Source organism: Triplophysa dalaica, chromosome 7, assembly GCF_015846415.1.
Source record: "Triplophysa dalaica isolate WHDGS20190420 chromosome 7, ASM1584641v1, whole genome shotgun sequence".
In the NCBI taxonomy this organism is placed as follows: domain Eukaryota; kingdom Metazoa; phylum Chordata; class Actinopteri; order Cypriniformes; family Nemacheilidae; genus Triplophysa; species Triplophysa dalaica.
The window spans coordinates 2,484,799-2,504,613 of NC_079548.1; the positions used below are offsets into that span (position 1 = coordinate 2,484,799).

A 19,815-nucleotide genomic window follows, 5' to 3' on the forward strand; every position below is an offset into this window, starting at 1 on the left:
TTATTATTAAAACCTACATTCATTTGTTGTGCTTATTTTATCATTTAATTATTTTTTACAAAGTATTAATTTGTAATAAAATACCACACTATTAAAAATTCTAATGTTCACAATAATCTTAGCATTTAACACTATAGCATTTTGTAATAAAATCCGCTGAAGGATTGCTTTGCAAAGAAATGCCTTGCTTACACATTTATATTAACCACGTCCCCCATTCTCAGTATTCGATAGATCGCTTTTTACACACGCAGAACGTGAAGAAAAATCGAAATAATTGTATCTACGCATAATTAACATACAGGAATAATATTCCAAATATGCTGTGTTATGTTTGTAATAGGCTTTGTGTGTGTGTTTATATATTAGCCACAGCACTGAACATTGAGTTTGTAGAAAATGTGCGCTGCAGTTATAGTTTCACTTCCGTATTGTAACACAGAATTGTGAAAGTGTAGTACGAAACATGATAGATTTTTCATTACCAGTTTGTAATGTATAAGCGGTTATTCGGACCGAAGAGTAAAGAGCAGCAACGAACCCCGAAACTACTTGTAAGCCGTAGATACATGTTTTATACTTTCTGTGGGGCGTTCTGTGACCAAACTCGTGCATTCGTTCGATCTAAAAAATAGTTGTTTTCAGGAGCATTGTTGGCGCGTTGCTATGAACTGAAAATAGACTGTGCAATAGACCAACTCAAGCCTGGTCAAAAGTCTACGGCACAATATATATATTTACATATTTTTGTTATTGGAACAGCGTTTTATTAGAAATTGCTCATCTGGGAGTGTCCACAACGCGCTTTCACTTTACTTATTACACAGAGGGAAGGGCAGGAGCACACAACCAAATACAAAATTTACGAATTACAATCAGAAAGAGCTTTATTGCCAAGTATGTTTCCACATTCAAGGAATTTGTTTTGGAGACAGGACTATCCAGTAGACAGAGACCATAATACAATAGAATACAGTACACAGATGATTTAAATAAGGGCGTATGGGTATAACAAATTAAGAAATACAATACAATAAACACAAGATAAAGATTTTGTGGAATGATGCGCTTCGCGAAATTGATGTGCCCAAGTATCGAGAGAAGCTCGCGTTTTTAGTATTGCAGGGTATCTATTAATGAGTGGGTGATCAGAATAGCCCCGTCGATTTTTTCTTGGGTATAACTTGATGCCTAGGAATTCGATTGAAGTGCTGGGTCCCGCTGTTTTTTCTGGTGCTAGTGGGACAACGCGAAGACATCTTGAACTTTAGAGAGATGCACGGCTGGGATGGAGTCGGGCGGCTATGGAAGTAAAATAGTGACACGTGTGTTTGAAGCAAAGAGACGTGCTGAACAGCACTAACTGGAAAAAAATGCATTGTATTAACAGTTCTTGCAATTTAGGGTTCTGCAATTCAATATGGTTGTACATTTAAGCTGTGAATATTTCAAATTGAAACATTTCACACTCGGTATCAGCGTCTAAAAATTAAAAAATCAAAATTCACCTTTTAAATTTCATTTAAAAATTTCAACTTGTTTTTAAATTCAACCTTTAGTATTCGACAGATAATTTTCAGTTCATATTATTATTTCGATTTAAAAATTCGCTTCCACAAATTCAGGGGTTCAAATTCGGCTTGAAATTCAGAGTTGCACATCCGGGAATCCCAGGAAAAGCAATAGAGCGCCGATTCTACAAATGCATGATCTCTTCCTGCTGCCTGACCGCTTCACCAGCAGGTGGTGTAAGTCGGTTCTGACGTAGATCAAATCAAGAAAAACAGATAGTCTTTATATGTTTGCCACGGTGTCCACTCATCTGCTCGATTAAGTGAATTTAGATGTTCTCATAGAAAGCTTCTTATACATCATCAAGAAAAAAAATAATGACGTTTGTACTGGCAGCCTAGCTCACCACTGTCAGCCCTGGAAAGGACATGGAGCACGGGGACAATTCTAGGTGGCCTGGAATAAATGGCGTCATACATTTATAATATTAATTTAATTATTTTAATATTCTACCCGATCTCCTTGCACTGTCTATCTAGAGTACGAGTTTATGTTTATGTCTAATTTACATTTTTGCATTTTATTAACAGACAGCAACTCAAGCAGTTTGTCGCACATTTTGGGGAACACCATCTTACAGCTGTTAGATCCATAACACCGTGAGGTATCTTGTTTGGCTGCAGGCTGCAAGACATTTCGGGTGTAGTCTGGCTCTAAAGAAAGTGCTTTCTGGTCAAGAAGTTTGCTTGGCTAAAAGATCGTTTTTTCTATTTTTCATTAACAAAATAAAAACGACGAACGTTTCCACAATTCCACAACATCCAGCATTTTCTGAGTGTCGCAAATTAAAACAAGATCATGTGAGGAAAATAAAAAGAAAGTCTGTAGAGATTGCTGCTTTGTCATATAAAGAAGCACATACTGAGAGAGTTGCATACGTGTTAAAATCGGAGCAGTTATCAGTGGGATGCTAGTTGAGATCTCAGTATTTGACTGACAATAAATGTCATGTAAACGTTGATGATGCATAATATTTATGTGAACATGATGGGTTGAAGTAAAAAAACCTAATTCCTTCTAGCCAGAGCAGGAGGGCATTCATAGTCTGAGGATAATAGGCCTAAAGTGTGTCTGTGCAGACTACTGGCAGTGCAAGCGTCAGTTAAATTTCTGAAAATGTTTATGATGTATAAGAAGCTATCTATGAGAACAACTAAATTCACTAGATCGAGCAGATGATTGGACTCTGTGGCAAACATTTAAAGAGTATCTGCATTTCTTGATTTGATCTACGTCAGAACCGACTTACACCACCTGCTGGTGTAGCGATCAGGTAGAAGGAAGAGATCATGCATTTGTAGAATCGGCGCTCTATTGCTTTTCCTGGGATTCCCGGATGTGAAACTTTGAATTTCAAGCCGAATTTGAACCATTGAATTTGTGGAAGCGAATTTTTAAATCAAAATAATATGGACTGAAAATTATCTGTCGAATACTAAAGGTTGAATTTAAAAACAAGTTGAATTTTTTTAATGAAATTTAAAAGGTGGATTTTTATTTTTTTTATTTTTAGACGCTGATACAGAGTGTGAAATGTTTCAATTTGAAATATTCACAGCTTAAATGTACAACCATATCTAATTGCAGAACCTTAAAATGCAAGAACTGTTAATACAATGCATTTTTTTCAGTTAGTGCTATTCAGCACGTCTCTTTGCTTCAAACACATTTGTCACTATTTTACTTCCATAGGCGGCCAGATTATTAAAAAATCGTCTAATAGGTGGATGAGAAAAGGGGTGTCGTGATTGTTGGATAGGATCCAGCAAATCGCTTCTGACAGCATATCAACATTTTTTGGCTACTTCTGGATACGAAGGTGTACATATACGTACATACCAGTGTTGCCAGGGTCGCGGTTTTCCCGGACAATTGGGCTATTTTGAGAATTCAGTTGCGGGAAAAATTATGGAGCCGCGGGTTGCCAGTTTTTTGGGCTACTTTATAATGTACTGCGGCCGCCAAAATGTTTATTTATATTCTATGGATAAATGATAATTGATGAGTTTCTTATTTTGTATTCATACGCTGAATGAATACCGGGCAACTCCAGGACCAACCCGTTCTCAAAAGTGTGTAGAATGAGTCTGAGTCTGACAGACAGGCTACAGTAGGCTACAGGGCTGAACGCGGGAGCTCAGCTCAACCAAAGAGGAAAAATTAGCGGTGGTATTAGACACAGTGAATCCGAATGATGTTTTTACCAATGTTTCTTCAGGTTGCACAATGAAAGAAATCACTCCTGAGTGAACAACACTTGGTTCTCCCGGCTGCCAAATATCACGTTTGAGCAGCGCTATACGCAGTCTAGAACAACTAAAACATTGACGTGCTTGTACACATTATACATTATGCAATACATGTAACCATCCGTATTTCTTAAGCAAGTTTCTGAATGTCTTACGAAGAGAAACATGTTTCTCGTCCATTTGCGTGCGTGGCAGATTTGGGATATTTTTAAAGGGACACTCTTTAAAAATTAAAATTCTGTTATGAATTACTAGTTGTTCCAAACCTGCATGTATACATTTATTTGTTCGGTTGAACACAAAGATATTTGGTAGAATGTTAGCTGCTGAAAATTCTTTGCCTTCATTATTTTACCCAGGAAACCATTCAGATAAAAAAATATGCCAATAGAAACGTCTTTAGGGAGTTGTTAACTTTGATTCGACACAGGGAAAAAATTGGGCTAGTTTTCATTCCTTTTGGGCGGGTTTTGAGGGGTTATGGGCTGGAAATATTTCTTGGACCTGGCAACCCTGGTACATACACACACACAATAGTGGGCCGCTGATTACTTGGTAGTAAGAATGGTGGTCCCTGGCACAGAACCGGTTGAAAACCCCTTCTGTAAAGGAAGGGTAAGGGTGGTGCAATAGTTGAGCAGACAAATGTAGAACATTGACAGGAGTTGAGAAATACTTTTTAGATTTTTTATTTGCAGGTTTGAACACGGGGCAAACGGGGCGGGCCGGGCTGAAGGAGGTCTGAAAACCTGAACCGGCTCATTCGCGACTTCCTGCTGTGGGGAAGATCTGGCTGGTGGGTCTTCTGACTGCAGTGCGACGTAGATGTCGTACAGCTGTGCTTTTCTCAACCGGCGGCAGAGGTACACATCCTGATTGGACAAAGCTAGTCGAAGTCCTGCGACTGTCCACTTCCTGATGGCTGGGATTATTGAGTGTGCCGAAGCGTATGACGACGCTGGTGAGGAGGAAGGGAGCCTGACCTGGCTCCGTGCGGAAGAGCGGCTCCGATTGGAGGTGCGGTGGGTCAGTCGGCCTTGCTGGTGGCCTCGTTCTTGAGCAGCAGGTTGGGTTGTTGCCTGAGAAGGGCCCGGAGTATCCTTTCGGTTTGGGCTGTCGTTAACAACAGATTCCTGGGTCTCTATGCGTCACCATAGAGATGTCGCAGGTAAGAAGTCTTGCTTATTTACGGGCTGGCTTGCTTAGCCGCTATGGTGGAAGCCATGATTACTTATTGCGAACTAGCCAGGCTTAGTTAAATGCTCCGGCTGTCAAGGGACAGAAAAAAAATATTTATTATCAGAACAAAAACAAAAGGATAACAGAAAACAAAGCAGAGCACTCCGAGTGCCTGCGTCCGCTGGAACAGTGGACAGAGAGTAACGCTGAAGGACATCCGACCAGAAGCTCTCTAAGCAGTCTCACTGTCCGGAAGAGCATAATCTATTTCCTCCATGAACTATTTCCTAATACAAACGGCCCTGGACAGAAAGGTACAATTCTCCTTAACAATACAAGTAATACAGTCACAATTCGCACTGTACACAAGACATACCCACACAGACCAAACGAAAGGACAAGGTTAAATAGGAAAAGGGTAACGAGGAATAGTGGCGGGCCGAATTGGTGCGAGGTGCAGCAATTAGCTAATGGCTGCCCAGCCGAGTGAAATAAACAAACAGGCATAGAGCGTGACAACGGCTCCTCCCGAACTTTGTTTATAAAACATCATTTCTGCACACACGCTGGCGACTTAAATTCTGGTAGATAGACACTTAAAAGTGCATTTTCTGGGATTTTCCCCTTAACATTTACATTTAGTCATTTAGCAGACGCTTTTATCCAAAGCAATTTACAAAGATTTAGGGAGCAATAAGCGGTATGTCATACAGGAGCCATAATTCATTAGGTCCCAATACAAAGTTACTGGTTTCAATAAAACCAAGACCACTACCTGTTGAGAGAAAGGGTTAGTGTTTTAATTTTTATTTCATTTGTCGTTCAAGTATTCACAGAAGAGTAGGGTTTTTGGTAGTTTTTTTAATGTTATGAGAGATTATGTTGACCGGACAAAGTTAGGAAGAATGTTCCAACAGGAAGGAGTTGTGAATGAGAATGTGCGGGAAAGTGTTTTACTGCCTTTATGGGAAGGCAATACAAGATGCCGCTGGTTTGCTGAACGCAGAAACAACAGATCCAGTGATAATCCTGTAGGCAAGCATTACTGACTTTAATCTGATACAGGCTTCGACCGGTAGGCAGTAGAGTGAGATGAAAAGGGGAGTCACATGAGCCATTTTGGGTTGTTGGAAGATGAGGCGTGCTGCTGCGTTCTGGACCAGCTGGAGCGGTTTGATAGCTTTTGCAGGAAGACCAGCAAGGAGACCATTGCAGCGGTCAAACCTTGAGATTATCATGAGTTGGACAATGAGTTGAGCCTCATGCTAAGTGATATAGGGTCTAACCTTTCTAATGTTGAATAAGGCATATCGGTATGACCGTGTTGTCTTTGCAATGTGATCATTGAAGGACAGCTGTTCATCAAATATGACTCAGAGGTTCCTGGCTTTCTTGGAATGGGTGATTGTGGTATTGCCAAGATGGATGTTGAAATCGTGTTGGACCGTAGGGTGTGCCGGAAACACGAGTAGTTCTGTCTTGGCAGGGTTCAGCTGGGGGTGATGGTCTTACATCCAAGCTGAGATGTCTTTGAGGCAGGCTGTAATGCGAGCTGCTACAGTGGTATCGTTTGGCTGAAACGAGATGTAGATCTGGGTGTCCTCAGCAAAACAGTGATACGAGAAGCCATGTGTCCGTATTATGGGTGGGAAAAACCAGCGGTCCAAGAACCGATCCCTGAGGGACCCCAGGCATCAAGTCGTGAGCAGTGGACAGCGAGCCCCACCATGACACCCTGAAGGATCTTTTGGAGAGGTAGGATTTGAACCAGCGGAGAGGAGAGCCTGAGGGTCCTACACACAGAAAAATAGGAGTACTGTTTTTGTAGCAAAAGGTACATTTGCTACAAAAGTACCCTGTAAGGTACAGGGAATAGTCCTTAAGGTTATATTTGTGGACCCTTGCTTAATTCTAAAGGTACAAATTAATATCTCACCGCAAAAGGTACGTGATTGTACCTCATAAGTTCAAATAATGCAGCACATCAGTTATCACAAATGACCAGGAGGTGTCGGTCTTAAGTCTTTCCGGTCCTGACAATCACCTTAAACGAAACATGTTGGTTGTTGATCGTCCGTTGTCAAATTTATTCACGGAAGATTTAATTCAAAAAATAGTTGAAGCAGGAATACAAGTTACTGAAGAAGAGTCAAGAAAATTCAGGGGTAAGTAACCATACCTTGATTTTTGGTTTTCGGTCTCGTTCATGTTAACGTTACTTTCAGCCATTACCCATTTTTAGCATCAACTCCAATGGTTGGATCGTAACTTACACGAAGCAGCTATTATAAAGTATTTAAAATATAAATAAAATAAAAAAGCATTGTTCTTGTATTTTATGCTTTGCCGTTCATTTCTAAGCCCCTGCTAATTAGGCAGAGCAACCCGTTTTTTCCCCGCGCAGAATGCTGAGGTAAATCCGCTTAAATCGGGTACTGCTTATCTTTATGTACGTTATCTTATTAAATGATTTTTAAATGGGCTTGCTTTGTAACCTTAGTCGATCCAGTATTTTATGTTGACTTACTCTTTGTATTGCAAGTTCTAAGTTACATTTAACATATTCTCTTTATAGTGAAATTGCTTCGAAATGAACGTATGCCGGTTCTTATCTTAACCGGTTTATGTGGTAGCTTTAATTTAAAACTTTAGATTCCAGGGGATAGACACCTGCCCTGTATTTAATGGATTAACATTAGCTAATATGCATTACACGCGTGCGTTTTCTTTTTTTTCATGGCCGAATATATGTCCCATGTAGATGATGTTAGTTAAACTAAAATCCGCCATTTTTTAAATTTCAACAGTTCTCGTCTTTTCCGACCATGTGTGCGTGTGTGTTTACAAAGTTGTCTTAGAACTGCGTTGTAATTGTGCATGTGTTTCCTAGAAAATGACATAGATGGAGAAACAGTGGATTGTGGACTCACTGAAGCCATGGTTGGATACCTTTTTGATGGTTCTTTCAAAAAGCAAATAAAATTTCAACAATTTGTGCGCCAGTACAAGGAGGCCGAGACCATTGTTATATTAGAGCCAGTACCAGTTGGAGTCGCCAACTCTACGGCAGAGCTCCAACCTACTCCTTCGAATGACTCAAGGTAAGTGCTGTATGAGCGTTTAAGAGACCCTCTTAGCTAATGTGTTAACAACATGAGTCAATTTTAACGTTTTATAATAGTCTTATGTGCTTATTTTAATGGTATGGTCGGTGTTTAGTTTTTATTGAAATATGTATTGTAACATTGTAACACGCATATTTATGGATGCAAAACTGTGCATCTATAGTTTTATTATTATTATTATGGGCATTTATTATTTTTTGGTGTACATAAAGTGTATTTTTTGACTCCTTATACCTGTAAAATAAATGGTGCCTAATAATTCTGCACATAAAGCATTGTTTTACTTACCATTTACTACCATTTTATATCACTAATAAATTATTTACACAATTAATAGTAATTATTAAGACTTAGGAATTAGGGTTAGGAATTGAAAAAATGATCAAAAGTCAATATACCCAAAAATTATACACACAGTATATTTTGTCTGTCTCCTGTTCACTAGCCCATAACACTGATGTAATCATGTATTGCAGTGGTGAACCAGCTCACAAGAGACTACCTGTTGTGATTGTTATTCCAACCTTCCCAAAAGATGTGCAGACGAGGCTTGATGCTAAAGAATCATGTCAGAAAGTGCCAAAAATACGTCATAAAATAATTCGTGTCCTTTATGAAATTATGGCTGAATACACTATGTAAGTAAAATAGTTCACTTAAAGTGCAACTGTACTATATGGCTTATGAATCGATCTTTAGAAAAAAACAAAATATTGCTTTATAGTATGTTTTTGACTTTGTGCTAGGTATCCAACCAATGCAGAGTATATCCAAGTTGCCAAGGCACTGATCGTGAAATACCCTTTTTTAAGAGATAAGGAGGGGAATGGCTATGTAAGTTGCATTTTTATATGTATCATTAGCTCCCTATCTATACAGATTCAAAAAAAAAATTACTTTACTTGCTGGAGCATGCCAAATACTGAAATGTTTTAACTCTATACTTTAATTTTTATTACTGTTAGCACACCTGGCACATGTCTCTAAAGCGAAAATATAAAGCAGAACGAGCACCACTTGTCAGCGACAGTGAAGTCAGAAAGTTGAAAGAGAAGTTTGGTCACAAAAACCAGTCTAAAGCTACCAGTGCATCTTCAAGGTTGTGTCGAAAGCCAGCTAGTGTAGCAAGTGTAAGCCAACTAACTGACATTCATAACGTCTTCTCACTTTATTAATCACATTAACACTATGTGAAGGACAATTTAAGACATGATATTTAAAAAACATACATTTAACAGATATTTATTACGATGCCACTGACTGTAAATAAGGCCCTTTGTACATGTAGTTCATTGTATTTTCTTTCTTTAATGCACATTGCATTGTTGTACAATCAGTATGTAGCCTTTTAGCGTATACCTGGCTCTGTCATTATTTTTCACCATCTAAGCATTATCTCTGTTGTTTTGCCAAAGGATATTTGTGTTGGGGAGGATTTAATGTCTGTTGAGGCCCACGTGAAGGTGCTACAAAGTGAGTGTAGCAAGACCCATCCAGATGTATCGTCTGTCAAAGACCTCATGGCCCGAACATTCTCATGGAGACGTCGTGAAGTCACGGAAGGGATGCCTGTGGACGATGTACTAAAAAAATACCCATACTTAAGAATGCCTTCTGGAGTAAGTATTGTGAAAACACCTTAATGTTGTAGGGAGCACTCTACCAATTTTAAATTTCAAAAGTTATTATTTCAAAATAAGTAAAGTGTGCTATGAAAACATTTATGAAACATTTTGTATATATGCAGTATATACAAAAAAAGGTTACATTGTACATCTCAAAATATTTAATGAAGTACAAATATTTGATATGTTAATGTGTTTTCTACAGTTGTTTAATGAGGTTGACCAAATTCATCCTTCGACAAGCAGCTTCTGTGCTCGCTTTAGAGATTGCTTCACCGCTGTTCTGCCAAACGTGCTGAAACTTGCCAAGGGACAATCTCACCTAACAAAACATTACACTGACGCAAGACAGGATGCCCTGGCTGAAGATCTACCAGGTAGCAACAGTCACATTAGTAGCGAACCTGATAATACACTTGTAGTTTTTTTATTGTTGTAATTATCACATTGCACCCTTAAGAATGTGAATGTAAAAACAGAATATTTTTCTACATTTCAGGAATTGACTTGAGAGCTGGACTTATCTTTCTGCCATCTATCTTCAGAGAAAAGATTGAACACTTGATCACTGTAGGAGAGGTAGGTTTGTCTGTGGGGACAAAGAACTTGACAAAGTGGACTGTGTTTCCCACAATACAAACATTTTTATTTTTTATTTTTAAACTATGAAAATATAGAGCACAAGCATAAAATGCAGTTGACCTCAATGGCAGTATTGTTATATGCGAACCTCAAAATAGAATATGGCTATGATTAACTGTTAAAATCTCTTAAAAGTTCATATTTACTTAAAAGAACATGAAATTCATTTTATAATGTTTATCTTTCTTATTAACTTTAAATAACTTCTGTAGTATTTTTTTTGGTAAAATGTTTGTATGGTTTTGTTTTAATGTAGGGAGACCCTGCTACACCCTATCCAACCATACAGCTGATGGACAATGACTGGATAATGGCAATCAGTGGAAGAGGTTTCAGTGTGGTGAAAGTCGATGGAATAGCCGTGTGTCAGTGTACCAGCATTGATGAAGCCTTTATAACAGCCTTCAGTATGTATTTTGCCTTCAACATTGCATATCCAGTGCACCTGAAAAACACACTGACCTTCCTTCAGAGGTGCATTGTCAGTATCGTGGAAGAGGGAGAAAAGCCCCTGCCAGTAACTTTACTCCGAAAGATTAATCTTCTGTATTAGATTATAATGCCTCAACTGTATCAGTGCCCAAAGTGCACTCGAAGAACGTTCACTCTTACAAAGTTAATCCAGCATGTTGGAGTAGTTCATGCACATCAACCAAATTTTTGTATTACCTGTGGTGTAGATGATTGCCAATCAACTTTTTTCCGATTCCATTATTTTCGAAAACACATGTACAGGAAGCACAGATGCAACAAAAATGACTCAACAATGCCCTGTCTCAGTGAAGAGTCCACAGTACAGCAAAACAGTTTAGATTTGGATCAGCAAAATTCTGAGACAGATCCGAGTACTTCTGATCCACAAGTCGTTGAGCCACATTTTGATAAATTTTTTGAAGATTTTAAAGATAATTTGTTTAGATTCATTCTTAAATGCAGAGAGAAAAACCTTCTACACTTGTCGGTCCAACAAGACATTACTGATGATGTCAAATTTCTCTTTTGCTTTTTCAAAGAAAACTATGATTCATTTATTTCTTACCATCTTGAAAAAAGTGGTTTTAATATCTCCCAGTGCCCTGAACTTCAGCAGGTTTTGCACTCATCTGATTTCTTTGATAAAGCATATGAGGTTGTTCGTTCTCCACATATGATTAAAGAACACTGTAAGACCAAGATGGATTATATAGAACCAGTACACTACACACTGAGAGGCTCTTCAGGGCAAAAAATAGGAGCCTATTCTTATGTTCCTATCTCTGAAGTTTTAATAAAATACTGTTCTCATGAAGATGTCTGGAGTCAAATAGTATTTGAAAATAACAAGGTCAGAGATAAACAGTTTCTAATGGACTATAAAGATGGTCTTTATTTTAAAGAACATTTGTTTTTCAGAGAGCATCCAGATTCTTTAAGGCTTCATTTATATGAAGATGAATTTGAAATATGTAACCCTTTAGGCTCAAAGAGAACTAAGTATAAGTTGTGTGCATTTTACTACACTGTTGGGAATTTAAGTGGAAAATATCGATCTCAACTAAAGCACATTCATTTGGCTATGTTGGTTCGTTACTCACATTTAAAACAATTTGGTATGGATGTAATTTTAAAACCAATGATTGAGGATTTAAAACAACTCTCGACTGAGGGCTTCTCTCTAAATGTGTGTGGATCAGAACACAAAGTTTATGCAGCTTTAGCAACCTTTTCTGCTGACAACCTGTCAGCTCATTTGATTGGTGGATTCCGCATGTGTTTTCACACAGGACGGATTTGTCGTTACTGTATGGCATCCCATTCAGAAATTAATCTGAAGTTCCAGGAAGATAGTTTTGTTTTGAGAACAACAGAAGTTCATGCATACCATCTTCAGTGTGTCCAGCTTAACAAGGAAAATGTTTCTTTGTATGGTGTATGTGGCATTAGTTCATTTGATGCACTAGGTTATTTTGATGTGACAAAGTCTTTGCCTCCAGACATCATGCATGATATGTTAGAGGGAGTTTTTCCACTGACAATGAAGCTTGTAATTTGTGAAGCTCATAGACAAAAGCATATTACTATAAATGAACTAAACGAAGAGATTCAAAAATTCAGTTTTGGTCAAAACGACAAGGCCAACAAGCCTGTGCTGTTATCTGAACGACTTTTACAAGCTTCAGGGATAGTAGGAACTGCTTCCCAAAAATGGTGTCTTTTTAGATTGTTGCCATTTCTGATGGGCCATCGTATTCCTTCTGGCAGCAAATACTGGCATGTGTTTTTATTGTGCAGAGAGATTGCAGATGTTGTTATGGCTGATAAATTGAAGAAAGATGAACTACCATATCTAGAATTTCTTGTACATGCATTTCTTTCTGAAATGACAGATATATTTGGTAATGTTTTAACACCTAAATGTCATTACCTCATACATTATCCAAGATTATTGTTGATGTATGGTCCACTTCGTTCTCACTGGTGCATGAGATTTGAAGGCAAGCACCAATATTTTAAAAAATTGACACATAATTGCCGAAATTTTGTAAACATTACATTCACACTGAGCATTCGTCATCAGTTTAAACAGTGCTGGGAATTTTCACCGGATAATATTTTGGGTGATTTTTATAGGGTGCCAGGCAAAAGCGTCTGCACACCATTTTTTTCTCTTCCCACGGATCTTCAGACTGCTTTTAGAGAAAATTGCAACTTTATAGGTGTAGAATTTGAGGGCAAAGAAATTCAGCGTGTCTCTCAAATGACTGCAAATAACATCAAGTATGCTGTTAAAGATGTGTTTGTAATAGATCTTTTACATGTTGAAAACATTCCTGTTTTTGGGCAGATCAAATACATTCTTAAAATTAATACTGCGTGGGTACTTTGCAGTAAAATCTTGCTTCCGTTGTCCTTTGACTCACATTTTCATGCATATCGTGTAAAAGTAGACAGTGACTGGATTTTGCTCAAACCTGGAAATGAGTTAGACCACACGTCACTTGACACGTACTCAGTTGATGATATTCTTTATGTTGGATTAAGGCATTTATTATAGAAGGTTTTAAGATTTGACAGTAGATGTATTGAATGCTTAGTGTGAATTAGTAAACAGAACTTTTCTTCCCCTTTACACACGCCATTGATGCATTCTGTCCAGATGTGTGTAACTGGATGTGGTAAACTGCTTTAGAATTTTGGATTTGAAGCTGATTAATGAAGTGCTCCTTATGCCTGATGCTTTCAGTTTTGTATTTTTAATTCTAAAGGTTTTTAACACATCTTGTTTGTTTATTTGATATTGTTAATTGTTGGTTGTTTTACCAATTAATGCGTTTCACTTAGGGGGTAATTTGATACAAAGAACTTTGTTCTTTAGTTTTAAAATTCTTAAAATATGAACTGCCTTTGTGCTTAGTTTTGTATATTTTAATTGTATGACTGTTCTGTACATTATACTTTGTACAAAAATTTGTGAAACATGCAATTAAAACCTGTTACAGCCTCATGCCTTAAGTTTAAATACTCAAGAAAATGTTATCTATGCATAAACTCATGCAAAGAGTATTTTGTGTCTTACACACACACAAAAATGAGTAAATAAAACTATAAAATGGAATTTGTTGCCCTGTGATTACTTAACACTACTTTGAATATGTGAATGTTTTGAGAAAAAAAAACTTTATATCCTCCCTGAATTCATAGGTATGTTTTTATTTTGCAGACAAAATATCATGACCCTCCAACTGTACCTCATTAGGTACAAATTCTGTACCTTTCCAATGTGTACATTTTTGTATGCAGACAGAAGGGTACAGTTATGTCACTAGGGGTACATAAATATACTTTTAGAGGTACAAACAAGGTGGTACAAAAATGTACCATAATGAAGGCTACATTTTTGTACTTTACTAGGGTACAGCTGGGGCGACAGAGCATTTGTACTTTTTTAGGTACATTCCTGGACCTTGAATTCTCTGTGTGTAGTGATGACAGGGTTGCTAGCAGTATCTGGTGATTCATAGTGTCAAACGGTGTAGATAGGTTTAGCAGAATCAGGACCGAGAATTTAAATTCCGCCTTGGCTAGCCGCAGTGCTTCTGTGACTGATAGCAGTGCAGTCTCAGTGGAGTGGTTCGTTTTGAAGGCAGACTGCTTGTCATCCAGTAGTATGTTCTGGGATAGGTAGGAAGACACCTGGTTGAAAGTTTTCCTTTCAAGTGTGGGAGGAGAGAGGAAGTTCTGTAAATGTCGGGACGGGATGACAGGAAAATGGTCAGCACGCGGGGCATGGTCAAAATGGGTTGTCCTGATTCTCTTAATGAGTTAACTCCCGTTTCATACCGCACGCGTGAGCAGCGTGTAAGGAAAGCGGCATAATGGCAGCGTATGCACCATCCACCGCGCTGCCTGGGTAACTGTTACTGCTGTACAACAATGCAATTTCTCATTACGTTATTTACTTTTTCCTGTCAATCCATGTGGATTTTGTCGGTAAAGTATACTGGTAAATAATGTTGCTTTAATTGAGCATGCGTAGCAAAAATAGACTCGACACGCCCTGAGTGCACCTGCGCCGTGCGCTTTAGACCATGTGCTTAGATCGTTAAAATAGGGCCCTTAAATTGTTTAAATGTAGATGATCCGTATGTCTTTAATATCATATATATTGTGTCATGTGTTTGGGATATCTCGTTTTTGTTGTAATTTATGTATTTTTTTCTCAGAATGTTTGCATTATTGGTGTATTGATGACCGCAACAAAGATGAAGTTAATAGTCTAGTCAAGTTAGCAGTCTCAGCATGGGTTTTATTAATTAAACATCACTGCAATCTGGCAAACGGGATATTTAATAGATGATCATCTGAAGATTCAATAAAGACACTGAGGACAGGAAAATGACCAGTGATGACAGCACGGGTGAGATGCACAGACAATGAACATTTTCTGTCAATATTTCTTAATCTTATTTATGTCAGTTGAATATGAGTGTAATGATTTTGTCCCCTGCAGAGTCTGCTGTCCACAGTCCTGCTCGCGAGAGAAGAAACAGCATACATACATCTCCAAGTGAGTCTTTACATTTTTTACAACTCTATGTTCTGTTTCAGAAATATATCACAATACTTAAGTCAGTCGCAACTTTCGTCTTTTGCTGACTGTAAATCAGCTTTGAAACAACAGTTTGGAAAATACTTTTCAAATAAAGATAAATATTAACATGAACTATGGTTGAGAATAAAATATTTAGCTATTCTTTTTTTAAATAAACAGAGGTGTAACTGCAGATTTGCTAGGGCATATATTCCCAGGGTCTAACACACATCTTTGCATTTGTGGTATGCTCTCTAGACATTAATTTTTTTGTACTGAACAAACTAGTTTAATTGAACATAAAATGTCATCACGAATTGATATTTTATCGCAGTCTCAACTACACAAACACAATGTGCTTTAGCTAACAACACAAACCATTATAATATGTCTTATCATCACATTAAACTGGGTATCCAGGTATATGTCTACTGTTTTTTGCATACTGAGGTTTTGGACAAACTATTCATACTGATTTTCGCCTATAGTATAGAAGCTGGTGATTTCGGATGCAGGGTTAAAGATCCGGTACCATGTACATCCATTATATGAAGCACAGAGTGCTGCATATTTCCTTAAAAATCTTAATTGTTCTACTCAAGAAACAATATCACTCACATCTCGGATGACCTGGCAGTCAGAAAACAAACAGCACATTTAATTCTGCGGAGAAATATCACTTTCAGGCAGACTACTGTGTAAGCCATGCCATTAGCTGATATAACTCCTCCCACCATCAATTAAACAATATATTTAATTAATCTGTACTTGAACTTGCCATAGTCTATTACATAGACATGTGCTTCCTCATCTTCAGCTCCATCACACAGACGTGCTTAAACCCCTTTGGGCCCCATCATATAGCCGGGTGCAATGCGACACACCAGCATACGAACATGGCAAATATTTAAAATGAAATGTTGACAATGTAAAAGATTATCGATGTGTACATAAAGATCCGGCTTGTCTTACAGATGGTCTGTTCGTGTAAATTAACCTCATTTCCTCCCTACAGAAGAGTTCTGCTGGTGCTCTCGCCAACTCCGTCATGTAAATAGCCAATCTGCCATGGCATGAGTGCAACTACCTCTTAAAGGAAATGGGAAACGAGACTCTTGATTGGTTTACTACATGTTACTCCCAAAACACGCCCTTGACTCATTAAGAGGATACGGACAGCCCTTTTAGACCATGCATTGAGTACACCGACCATATTTCCCACCGTTAAACTAGAAAAAGTGCGCTGTGCGTTTCAGACCATGTGCTTGGATCGTTCCAATTTGCTCATTTAAAATGTATAACAAAATGTTTCCTTTCATTATTTTTATAATATGATATACATATAAAATATAAAAACATATATTCAATATTTTCAAAATTTTAGATATGAGCCCATCGCCCCTCCCTCGCTGACCCACCACATGTACTGAAACAGAGAAGATTTGCTCTCAATCAAAAGCTTCATTAAAGGTGAGTGTACAGAGGAAAATAAAGATGAATTGATTTCCGTATACCTTTTTATAGCTATGACACACTGTCAGGGCAATCAAATAATTTTACAATAAAAAGATGTTGTGTAAAGTGAAAATATTTCATTACTAAACCCAGCAATCATTAAAGCTAGTGTGTAAACGAAGACAGGACATGAGACATTTCTTAAAATGTGAGCTTTTTTACAACATTAAAAACACAATTATCATTTTTTTGTATCATTATCTAATAAGGACACTTCAAAACACATCAAACCCTGCACGAAACATCCAGAAAAGATCAAACAGAGCGCCTTTATCACAGACTTCATCTTGAAGGCAGACACGAGTATAAACTGAGAGCTTCAGATGTTTTTCAGATAACCGCACATGCATTACAGTCTCATGAGTCTTGTGCTGAAGAAGAGCTGGTGAATATTTATCTACAGAAACTACTGATGATGAACTACAGAGCAAGATTCAATAAAACTAAAGAGACCAATGAAGAACATAACACACAACAAACAGCCAAAGACTTCTTAGAAGATGAGGTTTTTTTTTTGATGATGTTTCCAATGAAGTGTCTTCGTCTAATGCAGTGCAAAGTAAACCTGTGTTTCATTGTTCTGACAGTTTCTTAAAGCAGATGATGGTCACTAAACTCTCTCAGTGTCAGTTTGCTCTTCCTATGCTTGTTCCTGATCCATTCACACAAAAGATTGAGTTTCCTCTCTGGACATTCAGACAAATCAACAAGAGCTGGAAGATCAGAAGACCTGACAATGACATCATCAGTAAAGTCCAGTCAGTATGTAAAGCAGAAACTCCAATGGTGTCGTTCTTCAGGTTTGGTTCTGTGTCTTCATCTAAATCTCAGCTGATGAACAGTCTGATCAATGAGAAACACAACACGTTCTTCACCAGAAACTGTCCAGGCAGCAGCAGAACCAGACTACTGATGGATGGAGTGGTGGAGATCGCCTGGTACTGTCCATCTGGAAAACACACAGATACATTTACTGACTGTGTTGCCTTCTGTAATCTTCATGGTGATGCAGGAGACAATGAGACACAGATGAAGATCCTCACTGAAATGTCTTCAGTCAATGTTGTTCTTCTGACAAAACTTGAAAAGAATGACAAAAACGCAACAAAGATTCAAAACCTGTACAAAGTCAAAAAGCCACTCATTTTCTCTTCTTACTGAGGATGAATCTGCTGTTACTGAGATGAGGAAAGGAAAATACAAAATTGGTTTGAAGGACAGGAATCAGTCAGATGTATCTGAAGAACTCAGAAGAGTCATAAATGATTGTCTCCCATCTTCAGGATCAGGAAGGTTCAACTTCAGACTTGAAGACGTGTCCAAACGCTCAGATATCAGAGTAGATGATGAAGACTGCAGGAGAGGAAAAGAAGCAGCACAAGAGATGATGAGTTTACTGAAGAATAAACCTCTGACAGAAATCATCATTTCTGCCCTGTCAGGGTGAACTGTGGCATCAGTGGTGTAAGAAAAACAAAGAACTTCATCAACCTCAAGGGGAAGAGCTAGAACAAGAAATAAGTAAAAAAGAAATGATCAACATTCGTGAGCAGCAGCATACATCTCACATGAGTGAGTTTATGGAGATCTTTATGAAACAAACAAACTCACAGGATTCCAGTAGGATGTTTTTTATCAAATGGCTCAGAATTCTTCTGGATGAATTCACCTCTGCCACTCTTTCTTATCTAAATCACAAGTATGATGTAAAGTGGTCAACAGTCTTAGAGCTAAAAGAAGAAGATAAATCTGAACAACTCAAAGATGCACAAACAGAACTTGAGCGAATATCTGATGAACTTCACTCAGCATCCTTTGGCCTGGAGCACATCATGAGAGAGATCGGTCAGATCTATGAATCATGTTTATCTGTGAAGAAGAACAAAACAGATCTTCAGTTTGACTTCTCTTCTCTACCGAGTCTTGCAGCAGATATGATGGTGTCTGGATTTCCACTGGAGCTGATGGATGGAGATGCTGCTCATGTTCCTGTCATGTGGGTAACTGCTGTTCTAGATAAACTAATCCAGAAACTGGGAGATCAGAGAGTGTTTGTTCTGTCAGTTTTAGGGATTCAGAGCTCTGGGAAGTCCACCATGTTGAATGCCATGTTTGGACTTGAGTTTGCAGTCAGTGCCGGCCGCTGCACCAGAGGAGCTTTCATGCAGCTGATCAGAGTCTCAGAGGAGATGAAACATCAGATGAAGTTTGATTATATTCTGGTTGTTGATACTGAAGGAGAGAAAAACATGGATGGAAAGAGACGACTACTGGACACACTGGATGAGATGACAAAACTTGCTGCTAAAGAGGAGGGGAATTCTGATGCGGGATATTTCAGTGATTTCATTCAATTCGATGTACGCAATGATGTGAAGTATTTTGCTCAGCTGTGGGAAGGAAGTCCACCAATGGCACCACCAAACCCAAACTACTGTGAGAATATTCAAGAACTGAAGAGAACTATTATCTCAAAAGCCTCAAAATCAGCTGGTATGAGGCTGACAGACCTACGTAAGCGAACTGAAGATCTCTGGGAGGCTTTACTGAAGGAACAGTTTGTGTTCAGCTTCAGAAATTCTCTGGAGGTTTCAGCATACAGGAGACTGGAGACAAAATACGGGTTGTGGGAAGAGACCCTTTGCAGTACCATGATGAAAATTGACAAATTACAAAACAATATAGAAAATGAAGCAATTCGTGATCTTCCGAGAGAATTTAACGAGGAAAGGAAAGAAGTGGAAAAATCACTGTCAGAATTCTTTGAGAAAGACACAGATAAACGTATACTGTTTAAATGGAAATATGGAAATATGAAAATATGGAAATGGAAATAA

At 38.1% G+C, this 19,815-nt stretch overlaps 2 protein-coding genes across 3 annotated transcripts; both read left to right on the forward strand.

The window, feature by feature from the left end:
- Positions 1–6,303: 6,303 nt before the first annotated feature.
- Positions 6,304–13,860, forward strand: LOC130425941 (sterile alpha motif domain-containing protein 3-like). 2 transcript variants are annotated; one of them, XM_056752401.1, is made up of 8 exons: positions 6,304–8,101; positions 8,602–8,763; positions 8,872–8,959; positions 9,091–9,255; positions 9,541–9,744; positions 9,956–10,127; positions 10,250–10,329; positions 10,649–13,860. In XM_056752401.1, the coding sequence occupies exons 1-8, from the start codon at positions 7,878–7,880 to the stop codon at positions 10,943–10,945; spliced, it is 1,392 nt and encodes a 463-aa protein (XP_056608379.1). In that variant the 5' UTR covers positions 6,304–7,877; the 3' UTR covers positions 10,946–13,860. The 2 variants fall into 2 exon arrangements, with proteins under 2 accessions (XP_056608379.1, XP_056608380.1); XM_056752402.1 differs by lacking the exon at positions 9,091–9,255.
- Positions 13,861–15,267: 1,407 nt separating this feature from the next.
- Positions 15,268–19,815, forward strand: LOC130425755 (interferon-induced very large GTPase 1-like). The gene is given in 6 exon segments (XM_056752136.1): positions 15,268–15,289; positions 15,383–15,439; positions 17,188–17,484; positions 17,487–18,124; positions 18,126–18,400; positions 18,402–19,815. Coding segments are annotated over 6 exon segments (2,703 nt in total).